At 44.7% G+C, this 22,922-nt stretch overlaps 1 protein-coding gene across 1 annotated transcript in view; it reads left to right on the top strand.

Annotated features, from left to right (window-relative positions):
- The window catches only part of ENPP6 (ectonucleotide pyrophosphatase/phosphodiesterase 6), an 82,055-nt gene extending 70,732 nt beyond the window's left edge, over positions 1-11,323 (top strand). The window contains exons 5-8 of the mRNA XM_077272297.1: positions 4,597-4,776; positions 9,865-10,002; positions 10,077-10,200; positions 11,042-11,323. Coding sequence (XP_077128412.1) covers positions 4,597-4,776; positions 9,865-10,002; positions 10,077-10,200; positions 11,042-11,247 — 648 coding nt within the window. The 3' untranslated portion in view covers positions 11,248-11,323. The remainder of the gene's footprint in view (positions 1-4,596; positions 4,777-9,864; positions 10,003-10,076; positions 10,201-11,041) is intronic.
- The last annotated feature ends 11,599 nt before the right edge of the window (positions 11,324-22,922 follow it).

Raw genomic sequence — 22,922 nt, 5'->3', positions numbered from 1 at the left:
CCTTCTTTTCCCGTACGTTTTCGCCTGCTGAACGCAATTATGATGTCGGCAATCGGGAGTTGTTGGCTATAAAGTGGGCGTTTGAGGAATGGCGACATTGGCTTGAGGGAGCCAAGCACCGTATTGTGGTCTTGACCGATCATAAAAGTCTGATTTACCTCGAGTCTGCCAAACGGCTGAATCCTAGACAGGCTCGATGGTCCTTGTTTTTCTCCCGTTTTGATTTCATGGTCTCGTATCTTCTGGGTTCTAAGAATGTTAAGGCTGATGCCCTCTCTAGGAGTTTTCTGCCTGATTCTCCTGAGGTACTGGAACCGGTCGGCATTCTGAAGGAAGGGGTGGTCCTTTCGGCCATTTCCCCTGATTTGCGACGGGTTCTGCAGGAATTTCAGGCTGACAAACCTGACCGCTGTCCAGTGGGCAAACTGTTTGTTCCTGACAGATGGACTAGTAGAGTGATTTCTGAGGTTCATTGTTCTGTGTTGGCAGGCCATCCTGGTATTTTTGGTACCAGAGATTTGGTTGGTAGGTCCTTTTGGTGGCCTTCTTTGTCGCGTGATGTGCATTCTTTTGTGCAGTCCTGTGGGACTTGTGCGTGGGCCAAGCCTTGTTGTTCCCGTGCTAGCGGGTTGCTTTTGCCTTTGCCGGTCCCTGAGAGGCCCTGGACGCATATTTCTATGGATTTTATTTCAGATCTTCCGGTTTCCCAGAGGATGTCGGTTATCTGGGTGGTTTGTGACCGGTTCTCTAAGATGGTTCATTTGGTGCCTTTGCCTAAATTGCCTTCCTCTTCTGATTTGGTTCCGTTGTTTTTTCAGCATGTGGTTCGTTTGCATGGTATTCCGGAGAATATTGTGTCCGACAGAGGTTCCCAGTTTGTTTCTAGGTTTTGGCGGGCCTTTTGTGCTAGGCTGGGCATTGATTTGTCTTTTTCATCCGCAGACAAATGGCCAGACCGAGCGAACTAATCAGACTTTGGAAACTTATTTGAGATGCTTTGTGTCTGCTGAACAGGATGATTGGGTGGCTTTCTTGCCATTGGCCGAGTTCGCCCTTAATAATCGGGCTAGTTCGGCTACCTTGGTTTCGCCCTTCTTTTGTAATTTTGGTTTTCATCCTCGTTTTTCTTCGGGGCAGGTTGAGCCTTCTGATTGTCCTGGTGTGGATTCTGTGGTTGACAGGTTGCAGCAGATTTGGGCTCATGTGGTGGACAATTTGGTGTTGTCTCAGGAGGAGGCTCAGCGTTTTGCTAACCGTCGTCGGTGTGTTGGTTCCCGGCTTCGGGTTGGGGATTTGGTCTGGTTGTCTTCCCGTCATGTTCCTATGAAGGTTTCTTCCCCTAAGTTTAAGCCTCGGTTTATTGGTCCTTATAGGATTTCTGAGGTTATCAATCCGGTGTCTTTTCGTTTGGCCCTTCCGGCCTCTTTTGCCATCCATAATGTTTTCCATAGATCTTTATTGCGGAAATATGTGGTGCCCGTTGTTCCCTCTGTTGATCCTCCTGCCCCTGTGTTGGTTGATGGGGAGTTGGAGTATGTGGTTGAGAAGATTTTGGATTCTCGCCTTTCGAGGCGGAGGCTTCAGTACCTTGTCAAATGGAAAGGTTATGGCCAGGAGGATAATTCTTGGGTTTTTGCCTCTGATGTCCATGCTGCTGATTTGGTCCGTGCCTTTCATCTGGCTCGTCCTGATCGGCCTGGGGGCTCTGGTGAGGGTTCGGTGCACCCTCTTCAAGGGGGGGTACTGTTGTGAATTCTGCTCTTGGGCTCCCTCCGGTGGTTGTTAGTGGTAGTGCTGTTGTCTTGGGATCGTAATCCAGGACAGGTGTTTCTGCTGATTGCAGCTCTACTAGGTATTTAGGTGTGCAGGATCCATTACTCCTGGCCAGTTGTCCATTGTTCTTGGAGGGATTGCATCTCTCTCTGGTTCCTCATGCTCTGCTGCCAATTCAGCCAAGATAAGTGTCTGGTTTTTTGTCTCTGTGCACACATGCAGTGTGCTTTGCAATTCAGTGCAATTCATTGTGTTTTTGTCCAGCTTAGACTTTGTTTGGATTTTTCAGTCATGCTGGATTCTCAGGAGTTGCAGAAAGCGCCATGGAATAAATGGCGCTATTAAAATGAATAATAATAATAATAATAATAATATACTTGCTATGTCTTTAGTTAGATGTAGTATATTTATATTTTTTGCTGTGGATATTTTTAGGATTTTAATAGTGACCGCTTAGAATTCTGTCCTATCCTTTTCTTTTTAGCTAGAAGTGCCTCTTTTGCTAAATTCTGTTTTTCTGCTTGCGTGTGTCTTTCCTCTTATACTCAGTCAATATTTGTGGGGGGCTGCCTATCCTTTGGGGTTCTGCTCTGAGGCAAGATAGTATTCCCATTTCCACCTATAGGGGTATTTAGTCCTCCGGCTGTGTCGAGGTGTCTAGGACATGTTAGGTACACCCCACGGCTACTTCTAGTTGCGGTGTCAGTTTAGGGTTTGCGGTCAGTACAGATACCACCTACTCCTGAGAAAGTCTCTCATGCGGCTCCAAGGTCACCGGATCATAACACTCGTGTATTCAAAAAAGTTTTGCGGGTTTTCATGAAGCTCGGTGTACAATGAGTGGTAGGCTCCATGGCTCTCTCAGACTTCAACAATAGGGTGTTGCCAATAGCAACGATTATGTCTTCTCCGTCTTTCTCTTCTCCTTTCTTCCTCACAAGCCACAGCAAAAGCAAAAGCCAATTTCAATGATAGATTCAGATTGAAGCTCTCCACGCTAAGATCCATCTTGCAGCAGAATACAGCATCAAAAGAAGAGGATTTAATCTGTGCATGGTGTATATATAGAAATCCCTTAAGCCACGCCAATTGGAAAATAACGTACGCATGCACATAAACAATGCAAACGCATGCAAAAACGTATACAAACACATGCACACGCAGCGTTTTTTGGCCGTCATGCGTAAGATCATCCAGATAAAAAACGCTGCATAAACATGCGTTTGCATGCGTTTGCACATGCAGATGATACACTGCTCACAGAAACGCTAATGTGAACCTAGACTAAAAGAATCAAATGCAAACCATCTTTTGTCAAAGTTTTGTCTCGCTAGAAATTAACTTGCAACATGGTATTTTACGCTGAATCTCTGTTAAATATTTAAACACTTGAATGCTTTCATAGCACATTCCTGGAGTAACCGAACACCTATTGTGTGACCAGAGCACAACTTAGGTTTAGAGTGTTGTGTCCCTCATATTAACATTTTGTGCGTATAACATGGAATACTGCCTCTGGAACTAGATACTATTTATATACTGTATACTGTGTGATAGGTTGACTCACTCAGCTGCTCTCAGAGGTAGACGCAGGAACGCTTCTTGGGTTAACCTTCTGCTGGTTTATTAAAGCATGACATAAACTATTGCAGGATGTAACAAAATAAACATGGCCTTTCTGGTATAAGGCCAAAACAAAAGGTAACTTATAGCACAGTCTTATAGCACCTCGTACACAAGCGGCTCATCTCCGTACACCTTGCACACATGCGGCTGCGACCCGTACACCTCATACACACGTGGCTCCGCTCCGTACACCTCGTACACACACAGCTCTGCTACATCCACACTGTAAACCCCTCCTGACCCCACACATAAACTTACCATCATTCAGCACCATGACAACCAGCAGAGTCCTGCATGCATACACGGAGGCCCCGATCATGTGACCCCTGACTCCTCCCCCTGTGACCTCATCACAGGTCCTGTGCGCACAGAACAGCCATATATGTGGTGTGCTGCTCTGAGGGTGGATGGATGAGGCTGAAGCTGACATTGCAGTGCGGCAAAACTAATGTCTCCCGTGACCGCGAGGCAGACTGTCAAAATCGGGACTGCCCCGCTGGATCTGGGACGGTTGGGAGGTGTGGATACCACTTCCTGGTTTGGAGATGAAGGCAAGTTCAGAGTTTGGGGCAGGGAGTAAAGAGTTGTTTTCAGGAGATATCGGCGTGGATTTGGTTTGTGTGTGTTTTACCCTATTCGTTTGTATATGTGTGATAGTAGTTATCGCTTATCCCTGTCTGTCTGGTTTGTGTTATTACATATTCCATACATTTCTGTCCCATACCTCCCTGGGTGGGGAGGAAACAAATAAGCTCTCATATAGAAGCATAGCAAGGTACGAGACCCTGGCATCCCCCCACCTTCAGGAATAGTCTAGGGTTCCCCTAGCTTGAAAGACAGTGTAGGAGCCCATTGTCCCTGGAAGTCCAATTGCTATATCGTGACACTCTGCCTCTACATCATGTCAGGTTACATAGCAAAAACTTGCTGACATTCCATTCAATGCAGGCCACAAGCGAAATATCCAAATCCCACCTCTACAATAGTTGCATAACAGTAAGAAGAAGACAAGGCGCACAACAGTTTTTGGATGTGTGACTGAGAATTCTGAGAATTTAGTTGAACAACTGAGAATGATCTAAGAGTTACATATACGCATAGCAATACATGGAGCCGCATGCTCCGCTCCAGAGTGCAGGCAGCAGGGCCGGGGATTACCATGCGAGACTTGAGACATCTGATTTTTTTTTTTTTTAGGAAAGTGGACTAAAGGATAAAATAAATGTTATTCTATTCTCTGATCATGGCATGACAGATATATTCTGGATGGAGAAAGTGATAGAACTTGAAAAATATATTGACTTTAATGACATTTTACAAATAAAAGACAGCGGTCCTGTTGTGAGTCTGTGGCCTGCAGAGGGTAAACACGCCGAGGTATGTAATCTCTTCTGTACTAATGCATTAAAGATTACTGTTTGGTCACATTACTACATTCATTTTAGCTTCAGGCATATTCTGGTTGTCCGTAATGTTCCGAGTAATTTGGTGCTAAGGTGTCATTTAGTCTTCCTTCGGTGTGAAAAGCACATTGAGATTTATTTCATTATCCCAGTTGTCTCTTTATAGAATAAAATAACATTATTTTAAATCTACAAATAAAATCACAAGCCAGATATTATAAAGAAAGCACAGCAGGAGCAGTTTGTATGCAAAATATGTGACCAAAGTGGCAACCCTTATAATGAATTTATAAGATTTCCTTACTAAAGTTCCCAAAACTAAGTGGGTCATAGGGTTTCTGCTACTAGAATTCATGTTGATCGAATGTAATTTTTGTGAGCCTAGCAACAATTATTTAATTTCCCTACAGCGCCACAACAGGTGAAATTATGCATTACATCATTCTTATATAAAGCGATTGGCTGTCTTTGTAATGCATGGATGCGCCAGATAGCAGGAGATGGCCTTTCTAGCTGCTATGGCTAAGGCCTAATTAAGTCATCTGTTTTTCTCATACAAGTGATATATGTTGTTTTCATGGATGCCACTTGTACCTATGATAACACAGGTCAACAAAAAAAAAATTTTTTTCTGGTGTCCAAAATATTTTAATGAATTTGGGGTATTTTTGGGGTGCTGATTCTGAATATGTCATCAGTTTTGCCAGATTGGCTCAAGTTTTTGAGATTTTTGGTATCTTATTTATAGCACTTGTTGGTAAATGCGACGCATCATCTCATTAATTTCTTTGGATTAGTACTTGAACTGAGCAGTTCTCAATATAGTTTTGTGTTAATTAGTGTTCTAAAAGTTTGTTCATAGCTTGATTTTTGCACTAACTTTATGTTGTTGTCTGTTTTCCAGTGAAAAGCATGAACTCATCAAGAAGAAGTTGTCTTAACGATCCAGACTCATTCTGTTACATTTGTGGTGAATACACACTGCCAAAACATAGAAGAAACCTAACAGACTTCGTAAAAAAAAGTGTATTTTGCCTATTTTGGGGTTATGCTTGGGGACCAAGACAAGTTTTGGGCACCACACATAGTGTGCAAAGCATGTATCGAATTATTACGAAAATGGAGCAAAGGACAAAGAAAAAGCTTCAAATTTGGTGTTCCAATGGTGTGGAGAGAGCCAAAAAATCATCATGATGACTGTTATTTCTGTGCAGTGCAAGTGCAAGGATTCAATAAGCATAAGAAACGAAAATGGGAGTAACATGGAATCTGCCAGAAGGCCTGTCCCTCATTGTGAAGATGTGCCTGTACCTGTGTTTACCATAAATAACAGTCATCATGATGATTTTTTGGCTCTCTCCACACCATTGGAACACCAAATTTGAAGCTTTTTCTTTGTCCTTTGCTCCATTTTCGTAATAATTCGATACATGCTTTGCACACTATGTGTGGTGCCCAAAACTTGTCTTGGTCCCCAAGCATAACCCCAAAATAGGCAAAATACACTTTTTTTTACGAAGTCTGTTATGTTTCTTCTATGTTTTGGCAGTGTGTATTCACCACAAATGTAACAGAATGAGTCTGGATCGTTAAGACAACTTCTTCTTGATGAGTTCATGCTTTTCACTGGAAAACAGACAACAACATAAAGTTAGTGCAAAAATCAAGCTATGAACAAACTTTTAGAACACTAATTAACACAAATCTATATTGAGAACTGCTCAGTTCAAGTACTAATCCAAAGAAATTAATGAGATGATGCGTCGCATTTACCAACAAGTGCTATAAATAAGATACCAAAAATCTCAAAAACTTGAGCCAATCTGGCAAAACTGATGACATATTCAGAATCAGCACCCCAAAAATACCCTAAATTCGATGAAATATCTTTGGCACCAAAAATGCTGTTGACCAGTGTAATCTATGGGGCTGTTCATATCTCCAACTTTTTCATCGGACTGAGTGGTCTGAGTCTCTGCTCTGGGGTTGTCACGGTGGTTAGGCCCGGTCCGTGACCCTGCTGAGGGGCGTACAGTGAATAATAGATATGGATGGTGATGGTGGTGCGGTGCAGTAAATAACGAGGACACCAGATTGCAGTCTCTTTACCTCTTTACTGAAGGTCTCTGGGTCCTCAGTCCGGAATACGGTTCACCAGGCTGCGCAAGTCCGGCCGGTCCGATGGCACCTCCAGAGTTCCCTTTGCAGGTGGAAATCTGTGCCTTCCTTCTTGCGCTATGTGTTGTGGTCCTCCCCTGCTGTGCTTACGGGATAGTCCCCACAACTGTTGTGTCTGTTTCTCGTGTTCCCTCACAACAACTCGATTAGATGATGTTCTGCTAATCCTCCGTCCCTCCCGGTGTTATGGTTGGGACGCACCCGTATGACGGGTAGGCTCGGAGCTCTTCCGGGACCCTAGAGTTGCCCCTCTCCACAGGTTGCCCCCCAAGTCTGCATAGGTGATTTAGGTGAGACAGCCCGCCTATGACTGACTGTCCTGCCGTTGGTTTGAAGTATTGCCTGAAGCTGAATATAGTAATACTTCCTCGGCGTTCCGGCCGCCGGTTGTGCGCCTCAGTAGGATGTTGCCTCGGTCTTACAGCACGACTCCTACTGGTATTCTCCTTCTTGCTTTGATCTCGTTTCTCACTCAGCACAATATATCTCGCTTCTGTTCCTTTCTTAGGGCACCGCCGCTATGCTGAGCAGGCACGGTCCCGTGACGTTCTTTCTTGTTGCCAGGCCTCTGTCAGGGTCCCAAACCTGACAGAGACCCTACCGAATCTTCCCCCACAACACCCGCTGCCACAAGGTGTTGCCTGGTTCCAACCCAGTCAGCTTTCTGAACTAACTTCCTGCCTGACCCCCAGTTTACCCGCACGGTGAGGAGTGGCCTAATAAATAGCACCCTTAGCTCCCCCTGGAGGCCCGACTGTGAAATGTATTGGTGTATGTGATACCTGGTCAGATGAACTCCTTCAGTGCCATCAGATGTACCATAGCCCCCCTTAGCGGCGGAGCCACAGTACTGCAACGACCAGGACTCTGGGGCGCTCCATATACAGACAACAGTGTTTTACAGTTACAAATACTACTATACAAGTAACAAATAGCACTATAGAAAACAGAGTGAACTACAAACAATATCATTAAATAAATCGAATACTGCCACACCATGATCACTATTTATCAACACACATTAACCGATTAATACCACCATACTAATCATTAAAAGGGTTGTCCGATATCCATTTATAAATATCTGTCTTTAAGCCCTAACCACTTGTGTAATTTGATTAATTTAAAAAAAATTCTATAATTCTCCCCATACAGCTGTTCCTTAAAGGGAACCCATCGTGTAAAATAAGAAGAGTGACATCCTCCTGTGACTTCCAATCTGAGACTCAAAGGAAACATCACAGGAAGTAAAGAAAAAAAATCACATTTAAACTAACCTGCAGATATGGGGTTAATCTTTAGCATAATAGAGTTCTGACATCGTGACGCTGCCACAATGCGAGCCCTGCTGCTGGGAGGAATTAACTTTGTTCCCCACAGAAAGTCTTGCTCTGTCAGTCACAGGGGAGGCACCGGTGCGCTCTCTATACACTGAGCGGTGACTGAAACCATGCCAGTTTAAGAGGGTGATCTAACCCCATTCACATATTGGGAGGTTTTAGATCAGATAAAAATAAGAACTTTCTTGTTTCCGGAAGTCTCAGACAGTGTTAAGTGACAGTTTCAAGGTCAGCGGATGCATAGGCGGTTAACTGTCCTATCAGTTTCAAGTCTCCCAAACATCATGAGGATATATCTGAAGTTTTGCACAGATCCCGGGTCGGTCCATGGCCTAGGGCCCAGAAGAGGCACTGAATTCGATAGCTCTTTCTCCCCTAAGTGGAAGAGGTCAGTTGGGTCACAGTGAGAGAGAAAGATGGTGGGCCTCAGGAAAGCTGTAATGTCTGATAGGAAGTCCCCAGTACCAACAGAAACTGATGAGGTGGGGGCTGTTAGGGCAAAATGGAGGCAAGATCTGGTAGCATACTGTGTAACAGGAACATCAACCGGAGGGGACTCTCTCATTTCTCCTGTATGCCACAGCCATATGTACAGTATCTGTTGCGCCCCTGAGGGTCCAGTCACCACAGAGTACTGCACCTCACCCAGAGGTATGGTATTCTGCTCTCAGGTAAGGAGGGGGCACTACACAGAACCCTACACCTGCATCCAACACTATTCAGTCAGGGAATCTGGGCGTACCCTAAGGGAGGAAGGCCTCATCCCAGTCTAGATAGGAAAGGGTGTTGGAGGAGTGGGTGGGGTATGTAGAGTAGGGAAGGAGCTTGGTAAGCAAGAGTCAGGAAAGATCTAGATAGTTGGTGAGAGGAGTGGAGCTGAGCAGACATGAGGGTCTACAGCTCCTGTCAGACAGAAAGACTGAAACAGACAGAAGTTCCCAGAGAGAGGGAGCTGAAGGAAAGTGAAGCTAAAGAAAGAAGTGCCTACATACAATTTATGCCCCCTTTTTGCTTCATTAGAATAGATGTTCCCTTTGTGACTGAAAACAATAATTATGCCCCTCGTTATATTACCCCTCTGTGTGTATTTTCCCCTCGGTGCCTTCTATGCTCCAATTTTCAATAAAAAAAAGTAGTCAAAACTCGCCTCATACCACTCCCACGTAGAGCAGCAGAATCCTGTTCCTTCTTGTGATCTACAGCCGGATGCATGTGGCGTAATTTAGTGTGATGTCTGAAAAATGTGGATACATTTAAAAGTGGTACCGGCCCTGGAATTCGGGCAGGCACTCTTCACTGCCATGACTGATCGCAGTCGCATCCCCCAGTGACTGCGATCACTATGCTGCTGCTAACAATTCTCTGAAACTGTGTTTGAAGATGTGTCTTATAAACCATAGCCCTTTAGAAACCCTAAAGTAGGAGAAAATTACAGTAACTTATTGAAGTGGAAATAAAACAAAAAACGAGCATTTGTTGTTTGTCCAATTGACGATTGTTTAGTGTGACACCATCTTCTTACGGTATCTTGTGCCATTTGACAGGTGTACAACCAGTTGAAAAATGTGCAGCACATGGATGTCTATGAAAAGGACCAGATACCGGATCGATTTTATTACAAGAAGGGAAGATTTGTGCCGCCAATAACTCTGACAGCTGAACAGGGTTGGTTCATAACACAGGTGGGCATGAAGTGGGCGATTCTACTTTCTCATGGTAGGTCTTGTTTAGTTTCTAATAATTTTGTTTTCTTTAGAGTAAAGAGAAACTTCCCTACTGGAATAATGGCACAGCGTCTAATCAAGGATGGCAGCATGGGTGGCATGGATATGACAATCAGTTGATAGATATGAGAGGATTCTTTTTGGCATCTGGCATAGGTAACTATTCATGTGGCTGTTTTTCCTGTTAAATTGTGTTTTCTATGTCACAATATAGAAGAATAGTATTACTGTGTTGTGTGCATTAAAATTAGCTTTGCTATGTCAGTGCGTATGGAGTTCACATTTCCATTTTGAACACTTCAAATACTTAAAGTTGTTGTAAAGTCATGCAATATTGAAAAGCTTTCCACAACATAGGTCATCAATATGAGATCATTTGGGTTCAAACACCAGCACCCCTACTGATCAGCTTTATTTCCTTTGATCAGCGGAGTCACCCCGGCCCCCTGTCCCCCCCCCAGCTCCACCCAGTTTGTTGGAGCTGGGCGCAAGTTACATGAAAATACCAAAAGTTTTACAATTTTGAGCAGTCAGTTGCGACTTTTCAAAGCTTTTTACAACAGTTTTCTGGAAAAAAAAGCGAAAAAAAGCTTTGATGAATTGAGGTTTTTGAATGTAGCTGCAAAGCGCAGCTCCGTTCCGTGTGTAGTGGCGGCTGCTGGGTACTGCAGAACGACTCCTATTCTTCTGAATAGACAGTAGGAATAGGAAGCGTCTGCAGATTCAGGCAGAAGCTGCTACATATTAAAAGGCAAATCTTTTCCATTTATTCAATATTATTTTTTTAAATATTTATTGACTACAAGCAGATATTTTTACTATGGTTCGACACAAAGTATAACAAAAATAGTATAAATTTTCATTATACAATTTTAGTAGTTGGTTTTATCTGTGTATAAATTCTCTGTTGAAAAATATGCTAGAGACATCAGATTCCTAAGCCGTTTACAAAGACAATAGTTAGTAAAGAGGTTAATGATTTAATTGTCTTTTTCAGATTTTAGAAAGAACTTTAGATCTGGACCAATCAGAGCAGTCGATATTTACAACGTAATGTGCAAAGTTCTCGGTATGGATCCACAACCTAACAACGGATCATGGTCCAGGATGGAGGGCATGCTAACAAGTGGAGCACAACCTGGTATCCTGAACCCTTACACAATCCTATTCCTTCTCTTCCCACTTGTAACACTATGGAATTAGATATTCTGCTCTAGGATTATAAGGGATTTTCAACATTTAACTTTCATAAAAAATATATGTATCTATATTGTTTGCACATTTTTGCAATATCTTGTCCAGCTGCACAAATAACTTTCTGTACTGGCTTGTTCTGTCAGTTTATCAGTAGACCAGCTTGTATAGTTTGTGATGGGTCTTGGGCCTCTTGTATGGATTTTGAATGTCTCATTAAAACATCCATATCATAGAGGGGTTCAACTGCTCAGGACCCCCTTATAGAGCCAGAGAAGACACCTGCTAACAAGTAAAAATGTAGGGGGTATAGCTCAGTGGTAGAGCATTAGACTGCAGATCAAGAGGTCCTTGGTTCAACTCCGAGTACCACCTCCAGATACTTTATAAATGTAAGGTTATACACATGGGAAGAAGGAATCAATATCACCATTACACACTGAACGGGAAACCACTGGGTAAATCTGACAGGGAGAAGGACTTGGGGATCCTAGTTAATGATAAACTTACCTGGAGCAGCCAGTGCCAGGCAGCAGCTGCCAAGGCAAACAGGATCATGGGGTGCATTAAAAGAGGTCTGGATACACATGATGAGAGCATTATACTGCCTCTGTACAAATCCCTAGTTAGACCGCACATGGAGTACTGTGTCCAGTTTTGGGCACCGGTGCTCAGGAAGGATATAATGGAACTAGAGAGAGTACAAAGGAGGGCAACAAAGTTAATAAAGGGGATGGGAGAACTACAATACCCAGATAGATTAGCGAAATTAGGATTATTTAGTCTAGAAAAAAGACGACTGAGGGGCGATCTAATAACCATGTATAAGTATATAAGGGGACAATACAAATATCTCGCTGAGGATCTGTTTATACCAAGGAAGGTGACGGGCACAAGGGGGCATTCTTTGCGTCTGGAGGAGAGAAGGTTTTTCCACCAACATAGAAGAGGATTCTTTACTGTTAGGGCAGTGAGAATGTGGAATTGCTTGCCTGAGGAGGTGGTGATGGCGAACTCAGTCGAGGGGTTCAAGAGAGGCCTGGATGTCTTCCTGGAGCAGAACAATATTGTATCATACAATTATTAGGTTCTGTAGAAGGATGTAGATCTGGGGATTTATTATGATGGAATATAGGAATATAGGCTGAACTGGATGGACAAATGTCTTTTTTCGGCCTTACTAACTATGTAAGTACCAACTCTCACTCTGGTGTACAAAAGCCGTGTATGTATTAGGAGTTGTGGAAGGGAAATATCTGGCAGCGGCTCTGCCGAGAACAAGATGTAGCTTAAATTAATGGGATTGCCCAAGGTGAGACAACCCCTTTAGCAATCAGTAATTTTAGTAAATAGATGTACTTGTCATTAAACATCAGAATGTGACTTCTAATGTTGATATCAATACAGATTTCCCATACATAGGGCCGGTTCCAGGTTTTTCTGGGCCCCAGGTGAAATTCTCAGTGGACCCCGAAACACATACCACAATTAATGATGCACGGATACGTCAGAGAAATGTAGGTATAGTCAGAGCCGTATTTGCCACTAGGCACTTGAGGGCACGTGCCTAGGGCGGGGCCATGCGGGGGGGCGGCACCTGAGCAGGTGTGTGTGCTCTTTTTTTTTTTTTTTTTTTTTTTAATGCAAAGTCCGGTCCGGCCGGGGTCACCTTAAGGCTTAAGCCCCTCCCCCCTCGCCGCCCCCCCCCCTCGCCGCCACCGCCGCCCCCCCGCCGCTGTCTCCTTGCCCATACACACTATGATTGATGCATACTCACCTCACCTGCTCCAGCGACGCCTGGTCTGCTCTCAGTGACTGCACCCTCGCTGTGTGAGCGGTCACATGGTACCGCTGATTAAGGTCATGACCTTAAATCAGCGGTACCACCTGACCGCTCATACAGGACGACGAGGGTGCTGCGCCGGGACACAGCACAGAGGTGGAGGATCCCGTTCTTCTGCGCGCCGTGCGCGGTGTGAGGTGACACAGCCAGGTGAGTATGATGACAGCCAGGGACAGGGGGAGCCGGGGAGGATGAAGGAGGAGGATCGGGGAGCCCAGCAGGCGGCAGCCACAAGATAGATGGGGAGCGGCGGGGCAGGCTGCCGATGGGCCACGCATGGGGGATGGGAGATGACGAGCCAGAGCCACCAATGCCACCATGCATGCATGCATACAGGGGGGATGGGAGATAAGCCAGAGCCACCATGCATACAGGGAGGGAGGGGGAGATGAGCCATGCATACAGGGGGGGGGGGGTGAATATGAGCCATGCATACAGGGGGGGGGGTGAATATGAGCCATGCATACAGGGGGGGGGGGTGAATATGAGCCATGCATACAGGGGGGGGTGAATATGAGCCATGCATACAGGGGGGGGGTGAATATGAGCCATGCATAGAGGGGGGTGAATATGAGCCATGCATACAGGGGGGGGGTGAATATGAGCCATGCATACAGGGGGGGGGTGAATATGAGCCATGCATACGGGGGGGGGGGTGAATATGAGCCATGCATACAGGGGGGGGGGTGAATATGAGCCATGCATACAGGGGGGGGTGAATATGAGCCATGCATACAGGGGGGGGGGGTGAATATGAGCCACGCATACAGGGGGGGGGTGAATATGAGCCATGCATACAAAGGGGGGGGGTGTGAATATGAGCCATGCATACAGGGGGGGGTGAATATGAGCCATGCATACAGGGGGGGTGTATATGAGCCATGCATACGGGGGGGGGTGTATATGAGCCATGCATACGGGGGGGGTGTATATGAGCCATGCATACAGGGGGGGGTGTATATGAGCCATGCATACAGGGGGGGTGTATATGAGCCATGCATACAGGGGGGGTGTATATGAGCCATGCATACAGGGGGGGGTGTATATGAGCCATGCATACAGGGGGGGTGTATATGAGCCATGCATACAGGGGGGGGTGTATATGAGCCATGCATACAGGGGGGGTGTATATGAGCCATGCATACAGGGGGGGGTGTATATGAGCCATGCATACAGGGGGGGTGTATATGAGCCATGCATACAGGGGGGGGTGTATATGAGCCATGCATACAGGGGGGGGTGTATATGAGCCATGCATACAGGGGGGGGTGTATATGAGCCATGCATACAGGGGGGGGTGTATATGAGCCATGCATACAGGGGGGTGTATATGAGCCATGCATACAGGGGGGGTGTATATGAGCCATGCATACAGGGGGGGTGTATATGAGCCATGCATACAGGGGGGTGTATATGAGCCATGCATACAGGGGGGGGTGTATATGAGCCATGCATACAGGGGGGGTGTATATGAGCCATGCATACAGGGGGGGGGTGTATATGAGCCATGCATACAGGGGGGGTGAATATGAGCCATGTATACGGGGGGGGGGTGAATATGAGCCATGTATACGGGGGGGTGAATATGAGCCATGTATACGGGGGGGGTGAATATGAGCCATGCATACGGGGGGGGTGAATATGAGCCATGCATACAGGGGGGGAGTGTGAGCCATGCATACAGGGGGGGAATATGAGCCATGCATACAGGAGGGGGGGTCATTATACAGTATCATGGAGAACTGTGTGGCCATTATACAGTATTGAGCATCATGTGCGGCCATTATACAATATGGAGCATCATGTGTGGCCATTATACAGTATTGAGCATCATGTGTGGCCATTATACAGTATTGAGCATCATGTGTGGCCATTATACAGTATTGAGCATCATGTGTGGCCATTATACAGTATTGAGCATCATGTGTGGCCATTATACAATATGGAGCATCATGTGTGGCCGTTATACAGTATGGAGCATCATGTGTGGTCGTTATACAGTACGGAGCATCATGTGTGGCCGTTATACAGTATGGAGCATCATGTGTGGCCATTATACAGTATGGAGCATCATGTGTGGCCATTATGCAGTATGGAGCACTGTGGCCATATTTTTTCATTTATAATTATTGTATATAAAACAGTGTGATCAGCAGTGCTAAATGGCTGTGGTTGGGACGTGGATATGGGTGTGACTAGTTGTGAAATGGGTGTGGTCAGAGGCGTGGCCTAAAATTTGCCGCAGCGCGCTACGCGCGCCGCACACTTTCTGTCTCCTTCCCTTCTTCAAAAGTTGGGAGGTATGGTACCACATTTGCCAGATCATAAGTGCCGCAAATCCCATAGGGAATGAATGAGGCCGAACGCAGTGTTGCCGTAAGTGATCTGTTACGCAGCACATGCAGAAAAACTGCCAGATTTGCTGCAAAAGGCGACTTTCACATCAGCGATTCTTGCTAAAGTCACTGCCGATAGTGTCATACTCACCAAAGGGGGGGGGGGGGGGGCAGCACTAAAAGTGCCTAGGGCAGCAGAAACCCTAAATACGGCCCTGGGTATAGTACTAGTGATGATCAAGTGTGCTTGTTTCTCGGGTTTCTCAGAGCATGCTTGGGTGGTCTCTGAGTATTTTGGCGTGCTCGGAGATTTAGTTTGTCGACACAGCTGCATGATTTGCAGCTGCTAGACAGCTTGATCACATGCAGCGATTGCCTGTTTGTTATGCAACCCCCACATGTATTCAAGCTGTCTAACAGCCGCAAATCATGCAGCTGCGTAGAGATAAACTAAATCTCCGAGCACGCTGAAGTACTCTGAGACCACCCGAGCAGGCTCAGAGAAACCCGAGTAACGAGCACACTCGCTCATCACTATATAGTACAATGCCAAAGATTTCACTTCTTACATTACGTGAGTGATATCAAGAATTCTACAATAGCTCAGAAACTGGACAGTATAGTCCTCCATACAGTATTATGGGCATCACATAATTCTCCATAAAGACTAATGAGCCCCATATATTGCTCCATACATTATTATGGGCACCACATAGTGCTCCATACAGAATAATGAGCACCATATATTGCTTCATACAGAATGATAGACCTCACCATATAATGCTCCATACAGTATATGAAGGGCTCAATATAATGCTCCATAAAGTAAATGATGGGCCCCATATATTGCTCCATATATAATGGACCCTATATAATGCTCCATACATAGTGGGCCCCATATAATGCTCCATACATAATAAGCCCCATATAATGCGCCATACAGTATCTAATGGGCCCCATATAATGCTCCATATATAATGGGCCCCATATAATGCTCAATATATAATGGGCCCCATATAATGCTCCATATATAATGGGCCCAATATAATGCTCCATATATAATGGGCCCAATATAATGCTCAATACAGTATATGATGAGCCCCATATATTGCTCCATATATAATGGGCCCCCATTTAATGCTCCATATAGAATGGGCCCCATATAATGCTCCATATAGAATGGGCCCCATATAATGCTCCATATAGAATGGGCCCAATATAATGCTCCATATAGAATGGGCCCCATATATTGATCCACATATACCGTATATACTCGAGTATAAGCTGACCCGAGTATAAGTCGAGGCACCTAATTTTGCCACAAAAAATGGGAAAACTTATTGACTCGAGTATAAGCCTAGGGTGGAAAATGCAGCAGCTACTGATAAATTTAAAAAAATGAAAATAGATTATCAATAAAAGTAAAATTAATTGAGACATCAGTAGTTAAATGTTTTTGAATATCCATATTGAATCAGGAGCCCCATAAGATGCTCCATACAAAATACACCCCGTATAATGCTCCATAAAGTTCATGATGGGCCCCATAAGATGCTCTATATTAAAATATGCCCCATATAATGCTGCTGCTGCTGCGATTAAAATAAAAAATAAAAAAATTACATACTCACCTCTCGTTGCTGCCCGCTACTCCTCAGCGTCGCCGACTCTCTGCAGTGACTGTTCAGGCAGAGGGCGCGCACTAACCACGTCATGGTGCCCTCTGACCTGAATATCACAGCCAGAGGACCCGTAAGACACAGCGCGGTAGTGGAACGGGGACAGGTGAATATCGCATGGCACTCACCCTTCCCCCAGTCCTACTCGCCCTTCTGGCTCTGCATATCAGTCCCTGCATCTTGGGCTCCGGCATCTCTCCTCCTGTCTTCCTTCCTGTGCTGAGCTGTCAGTAATACCACTCATTAAAGTAATGAATATGCGCTCCACACATATCATAGTTATTAAGGTTGAAGGAAGACTTTGTCCATCTAGTTCAACCCATTTACTAACCTAACATGCTCTAACATGTTGATCCAGAGGAAGGCAAAAAAAAACCATGTGGCAAAGAGTAAGCTCCACATTGGGGAAAAAAATTCCTTCCCAACTCCACATACGGCTGTCAGACTAGTTCCCTGGATCAACGCCCTATCAAGGAATCTAGTATATATAACCTGTAACATTATGCTTTTCAAGAAAGGCATCCAGTCCCCTCTTAAATTTAAGTAATGAATCACTATGGGAGTGGACGCGTGCATATTCATTACTTTAATGAGCGGTACCACGTGACTGCTGAGCACAGGAAGGAATACAGGAAGAGAGAGGCCGATGCCCGAGATGCAGGGACTGATATTCAGCGATGACACCAGGAGGGTGAGTATGATGTCTTTTGCTCCACCCCCCTCCCCCACCGGCAATGACTCGTGTATAAGCCAAGAGGAGCGTTTTCAGCACAAAAAAGTGCTGAAAATCTCGACTTATACACGAGTATATACGGTAATAGGCCCCATATAATGCTCCATATACAATGGACCCCATATAATGCTCCATATATAATGACCCAATATAATGCTCCAATATATGATGGGCCCCATATAATGCTCCAGTATAGGTGCGCACCATATGATGCTCCAGTATATTATGGGTCCCATTAAAATGTAAAAAAAATGAAATACTCACCTTTCCTTACTGGCTGCTTCTCCTCAGTGTCACCGTCTTCTGGCTCTCTGGACTGTGACTGTTCTGACCTGAATTGTCACAGTCAGCAGAAGAAGCGGAGGAACCGGGAGAGGTAAGTATTGCAATTACTGGAGCCCTGAGCAAGTGGAGGGCCCACTCACGGGAGCTGGCACCAGGCCCCCAAAGCACGCCGGTGTCCCGACGCCAAGTGAGCTAACCCGCCTGCTCAGGGCCCCGGCATTTGCCCGAGGGCGTCGAATGCTCACGCCGACACTGCCCATACACCTCCATCATTCTACTCTATAATGAAAATTGTCGTATGTGTATTATTACTGCCAAAAAATGTCATCTCCATGTTTCTTGTAAGTGAAAAGAAACCAATTAAAGAGGTTTCAGCTGAATCAAGCTGCCATAGGCAGCACAAATCAGAGACCACTACTGCATTATAAGTATAATCGGAATTACTGCACCCTTGGATCAACAACCAGACACATTTTAAACTCTTAGTGATAGAGCCAATTTTGTCCTTAAAGAACAAGTCTAATTGTTGAGATTTGACATGTCAGTTTAAGTGGTAATAACTCTGAAGTACTTCAACATTTACTGAAATTGCTTTTTTTTAATTACACATTGTACTTTATGTTAGAGGTAAATTTATTTCTATATGTTTTGGGTTTATTTGTGAAAATATCAGAATTTTGTTGAGAATTTTCAAAAATTCGCAATTTTCAAACTTTGAATTGCTATATCCTTAAGCCAGTTAGTCATGTTGTACAAAATAATTCATGAATATTATTTCGCATATGGCTACTTTACATCTGCATCATTTTTCAAATGTTATTTTATTTTGTTAATATCTTAGCAGGGTTAAAAGTTTAGCAGCAATTTTTCATTTTTTCAAGAAATTTAAATACCTGTTTTTTTAGTGACCTATTCAGATTTTGAGGGTTCTGTACATTGGAATCTCCCCAAAAGTTATAGAATTTTAAAAACTGCCCCCTCAAACCTGTTGTCATGAAATGTGTTTAACCCTTCGGGTGCTACACAGGAATTAATGAAAAAATAAAAAGTCATAATTTTTCCTAAAAAATGTTGCAATAGCCCCAAAGTTTTCACTTTTGCAAGATGTAACACGAGAAAGTGAACCCCACATTTTGTTGCACACTTTCTTTGTACTAAGGCCATGTAGGGGGTTTGATATTTTACCTTTATACCCTTACTTCTTTATACCCTTGTCCCATTGCCCAATGATCAGTGTTGGATTATTTGTTAACTCCTGTTGGTATTGCTACACGAGTAAGTGTATTATCATCTTGCTTAATGTATATTTTTTATTGTACATATTAATGATGCTATGTTTAGAATAGGGATAGTGTAGTGTTCAATTATGGCCACTAGATGGGGGCACTATAGCATTTATAGTATATATGGGAACTTAGTTAACTGTAGGAGGGGCTGCTGTGTGGTAAGCAAGTGTGTCATGTAAAGAAGTTCAGAAGGGCCTAGGCGCCCGAAGAGTGTCCACACGGGCTCTAAGCCCAGGACACCGCAGCAGCCACATAATGTTGCAAGTGGACAATACAGTCATTCAGAGTCATATAGGGACAGAAGGACAGGATACAGCAGCAGAGCTACTGCAGTTTGGAGTGGATGAAAGCAAGCGGTAAGGGAAAGTACAGGGCACAGATGGTTCAAGATGTGGCAGATCATTGCATGGGCAGATACTCTCAAATCCAAGGTAAAACGAATGAGGAAAAACCCAGACGTAATGAGTCTGGACAAGGAGAATGCTGCGTTACCGTCTAAGGTGTTATTACCCCGTAATGTACTAAAGAATGTGGGACTGAGTACAGGGAAGATGCAGGATGTGTACTGTTTGGAGCCTGATGTGTATGCTGATTCTGACAAGAATGTTCTGCAAAGCGTATTGAGTAAAGTTCTTCATTTTGCATTTGAAACGGACTGTGTCTCAATTCTTGTGAAGTCGATTACAGAAAGTCCCCAGCACTGCAGAGGAGTCCCTGTCAGTGTGGAGAGAGAAGACACAGGTATGCTGACAGAAGAATGTTATTTTTCTGTGAGGGGAGGCCAGGACACAAAGGTTCCGGTTTCCTCGGCCAGGACTACGGTCCGGGCCGAACCTTACAGCCATGTTCCACATGTAGTCAAAGTTCTGTTTGGGCAAACAGCAGGGCTTGGAAGGGCAGGAGCCCTGTCATTGAATTTTGGAACACAAATTTGGCTGAAATAGATTGCGGATGTCATGATGCATTTGTAGGGCTCTTAAGGTGCCTAAACATCAGAAACCCACCAAAAGTGACTCCATTTTAGAAACTACAGCCTTCAAGGATTTAATCCAAGAGGATAGTAAGCATATGAACCCAGAGTTATTACACAGAGTTGTATATCATTAGGTGATCATCATATTAAAAAATGTCAAATTATTTCACGAAAATGTTGCTTTAGCATCTTGTTTTTCACTTTTATAAGAGGTAATATGAGAAAGTGGACTTCACAATTTATCCACTTTCTTGGATACTGTGGTGCAGTAACCCATGTTACAGCCAGGGGGCGCTGTGTGGGTGCTTCAGGATGCGCTTGGAGGCATATTATGGTGATGAGACAAAGTCCGGCAGGATTGTAAATGGCCAGTATGTGTTGCAGAGGTGCTCTGCGCTGTAAGCCCAAAATGATATGGTTATGCTGGGACTTATAGTTCCACAAGAGTTTGTTGTGTTTACTTATTAGGGCAGGCTTATAGGGTTAGCTGGTGAGCTGGGCGGGACTGGCTAACCACACACACTTCCATCTAGGGGAGTGGTTACAACCATATAATGTGACTGAGGTCTGGTCACATGGTCAGAGTGTATGGATCTGTTTGGTCCATGTGCAAGGACCTGGACGGTCGGTGTTGGAGTCTCCTGTGAGTGGAGATGTCCTGGAAGCACCTAGAGAGACTGTGGACCTGAATGCTCAGGGTGTTGGATTGTCCTGGGATGGACTGGAGTCCTGCAAGCACCTGGTGAGACCATGGACTGATGGCTTGTGATTGGACTTCCTGGAAGCGCATGGAGAGGCTGCATCTACAGAGCCTGAGATGGTTTCTGTGTTGGGGAAGCTACAGTTCCTACTGTGGGTCTGGACTATCTGAGGTGCCCTGGTCTCAAGGACTGTGATCCCAGTGAGGCAGCTTTTCCCCTGTGAACCAGCATTGACAGGAGTCAGTGTGTGGAGCCGGAGCTCCTGTACGGTAACTCCAGGTAACAAGGGGTTACGGGCAGACACGGATCTGCCATTGGAACAGACTGTTGATGGTAAATGTGTTGATCTATGTAATGAACTGTTTGTGTTATGGTTTATGATGTCTAATAAACCGAATAAGACTGTTTATGTGGAGAACGTGCCTGAGTGCTTAAATCCCGTGCCAAGCGAGTGTTCCCCAATCCACTCAGGTAGCGTTTCACCACGTTTGGTGGAGAATGCGGACAACGGTCCAGAAAGCACGTGTGGACGTAATTGCTGTGGCTCAGCGGGGCCACGAAGATTGCAAGCGTCTGGCTGTAACTCGGCCGGGTTACGAAGCTGACAAGCGTCTTGCGATGGATCGGTGGGTCCACGAAGCTGAGAAGCGTCTTGCTGTGGATCGGCGGGTCTACGAAGTCTGCGGTGCAGAGCCTTGTGGAGAGTAGTTGCAGTTGCAACAAGAGGTTCCGCAGCAGCTTGTGATCAGCACACGGAGGTGCTGGTGGTGTGTGACTGCAGCAGGAGCTGATTGCGCCAGCAGGTGCTGGTGAGGTGTCGTGAGAGGACATTGGTCCATAACGTTCAAACTCTTAAAGGGCCAGTGCCGACCTAAAAAAAAAGGAAATGTTTTTTTGTGTGTGACATGGTCAGAGTGTATGAATCTGTTTGGTTCATGTGCAAGGACCTGGACGGTCAGTGTTGGAGTCTCTTGTGATGTGGTTTATGATGTCTAATAAACCGAATAAGACTGTTTACGTGGAGAAACCGTGCCTGAGTGCTTAAGTCCCGTGCCAAGCGAGTGTTCCCCAATCCACTCAGGTAGCGTTTCACATTACCCACACGTAAAAAAACACATGTAAACAAAACGTTCTGTTTGGACAAATGACAGGACCCTGAATGGAAGGCGCACTATTTGATTTTTGGAACACAAATTTGGCTCTATTTGGAATAGATTGTCATATTTGCAGAGCCCGTGTGGTTTAGGAATAACAGAAACCCCCCACATTAATTACTTTTTTGAAAACTATACCCTCAAATGTATTTATCTAGGGAGCTAGTGAGTATTTAAATACTACTAATTTTTTCTGCAGTTGATGCAACACTAGTTTGAAAAATCATATATTTTTTCCGCTGTTACTTTTCTGGACGTTCTAATAAACACACCTCAACTTGTATTGAACTAGTATTTTAGTGTTCAGAAATACATCCAATATGGCACCAATGTGAGTACCGGACACAAGTCTGTGCCTTCAGGGTAGAAGTGATGGAATTCCAGGACCCATCCAAAGCTTATAGAGGCATTGAGCTACCGAACAAGAAAATCCTTACAGGACTTAACTCACATAAGAAGGCCTGCCTCTAAAAAAACATGTTTGATGATAAAACTTGGTCTTGCTAACAAAGTAGGCGTCCCATATTTGCAGATATTGTAGCAGGAAAAATAAACTGTTCTGAAGTGGAGAGCAAAATCTTCAAATTATGAAGCAAAATGAAGCCAACTATGGGGCAAACCTGAGTTTGTTCCAAAAATAAAAGAACACCAGCAGAGTTAGAAAGATCGGTTTATCTTTCAAAGAGACTGGTCG

This window comes from Ranitomeya variabilis, chromosome 1 (assembly GCF_051348905.1).
Source record: "Ranitomeya variabilis isolate aRanVar5 chromosome 1, aRanVar5.hap1, whole genome shotgun sequence".
Taxonomy (NCBI): domain Eukaryota; kingdom Metazoa; phylum Chordata; class Amphibia; order Anura; family Dendrobatidae; genus Ranitomeya; species Ranitomeya variabilis.
The sequence above is the reverse complement of the archived record's forward strand: the minus strand, read 5'-3'. Positions and strand labels throughout refer to the sequence as shown.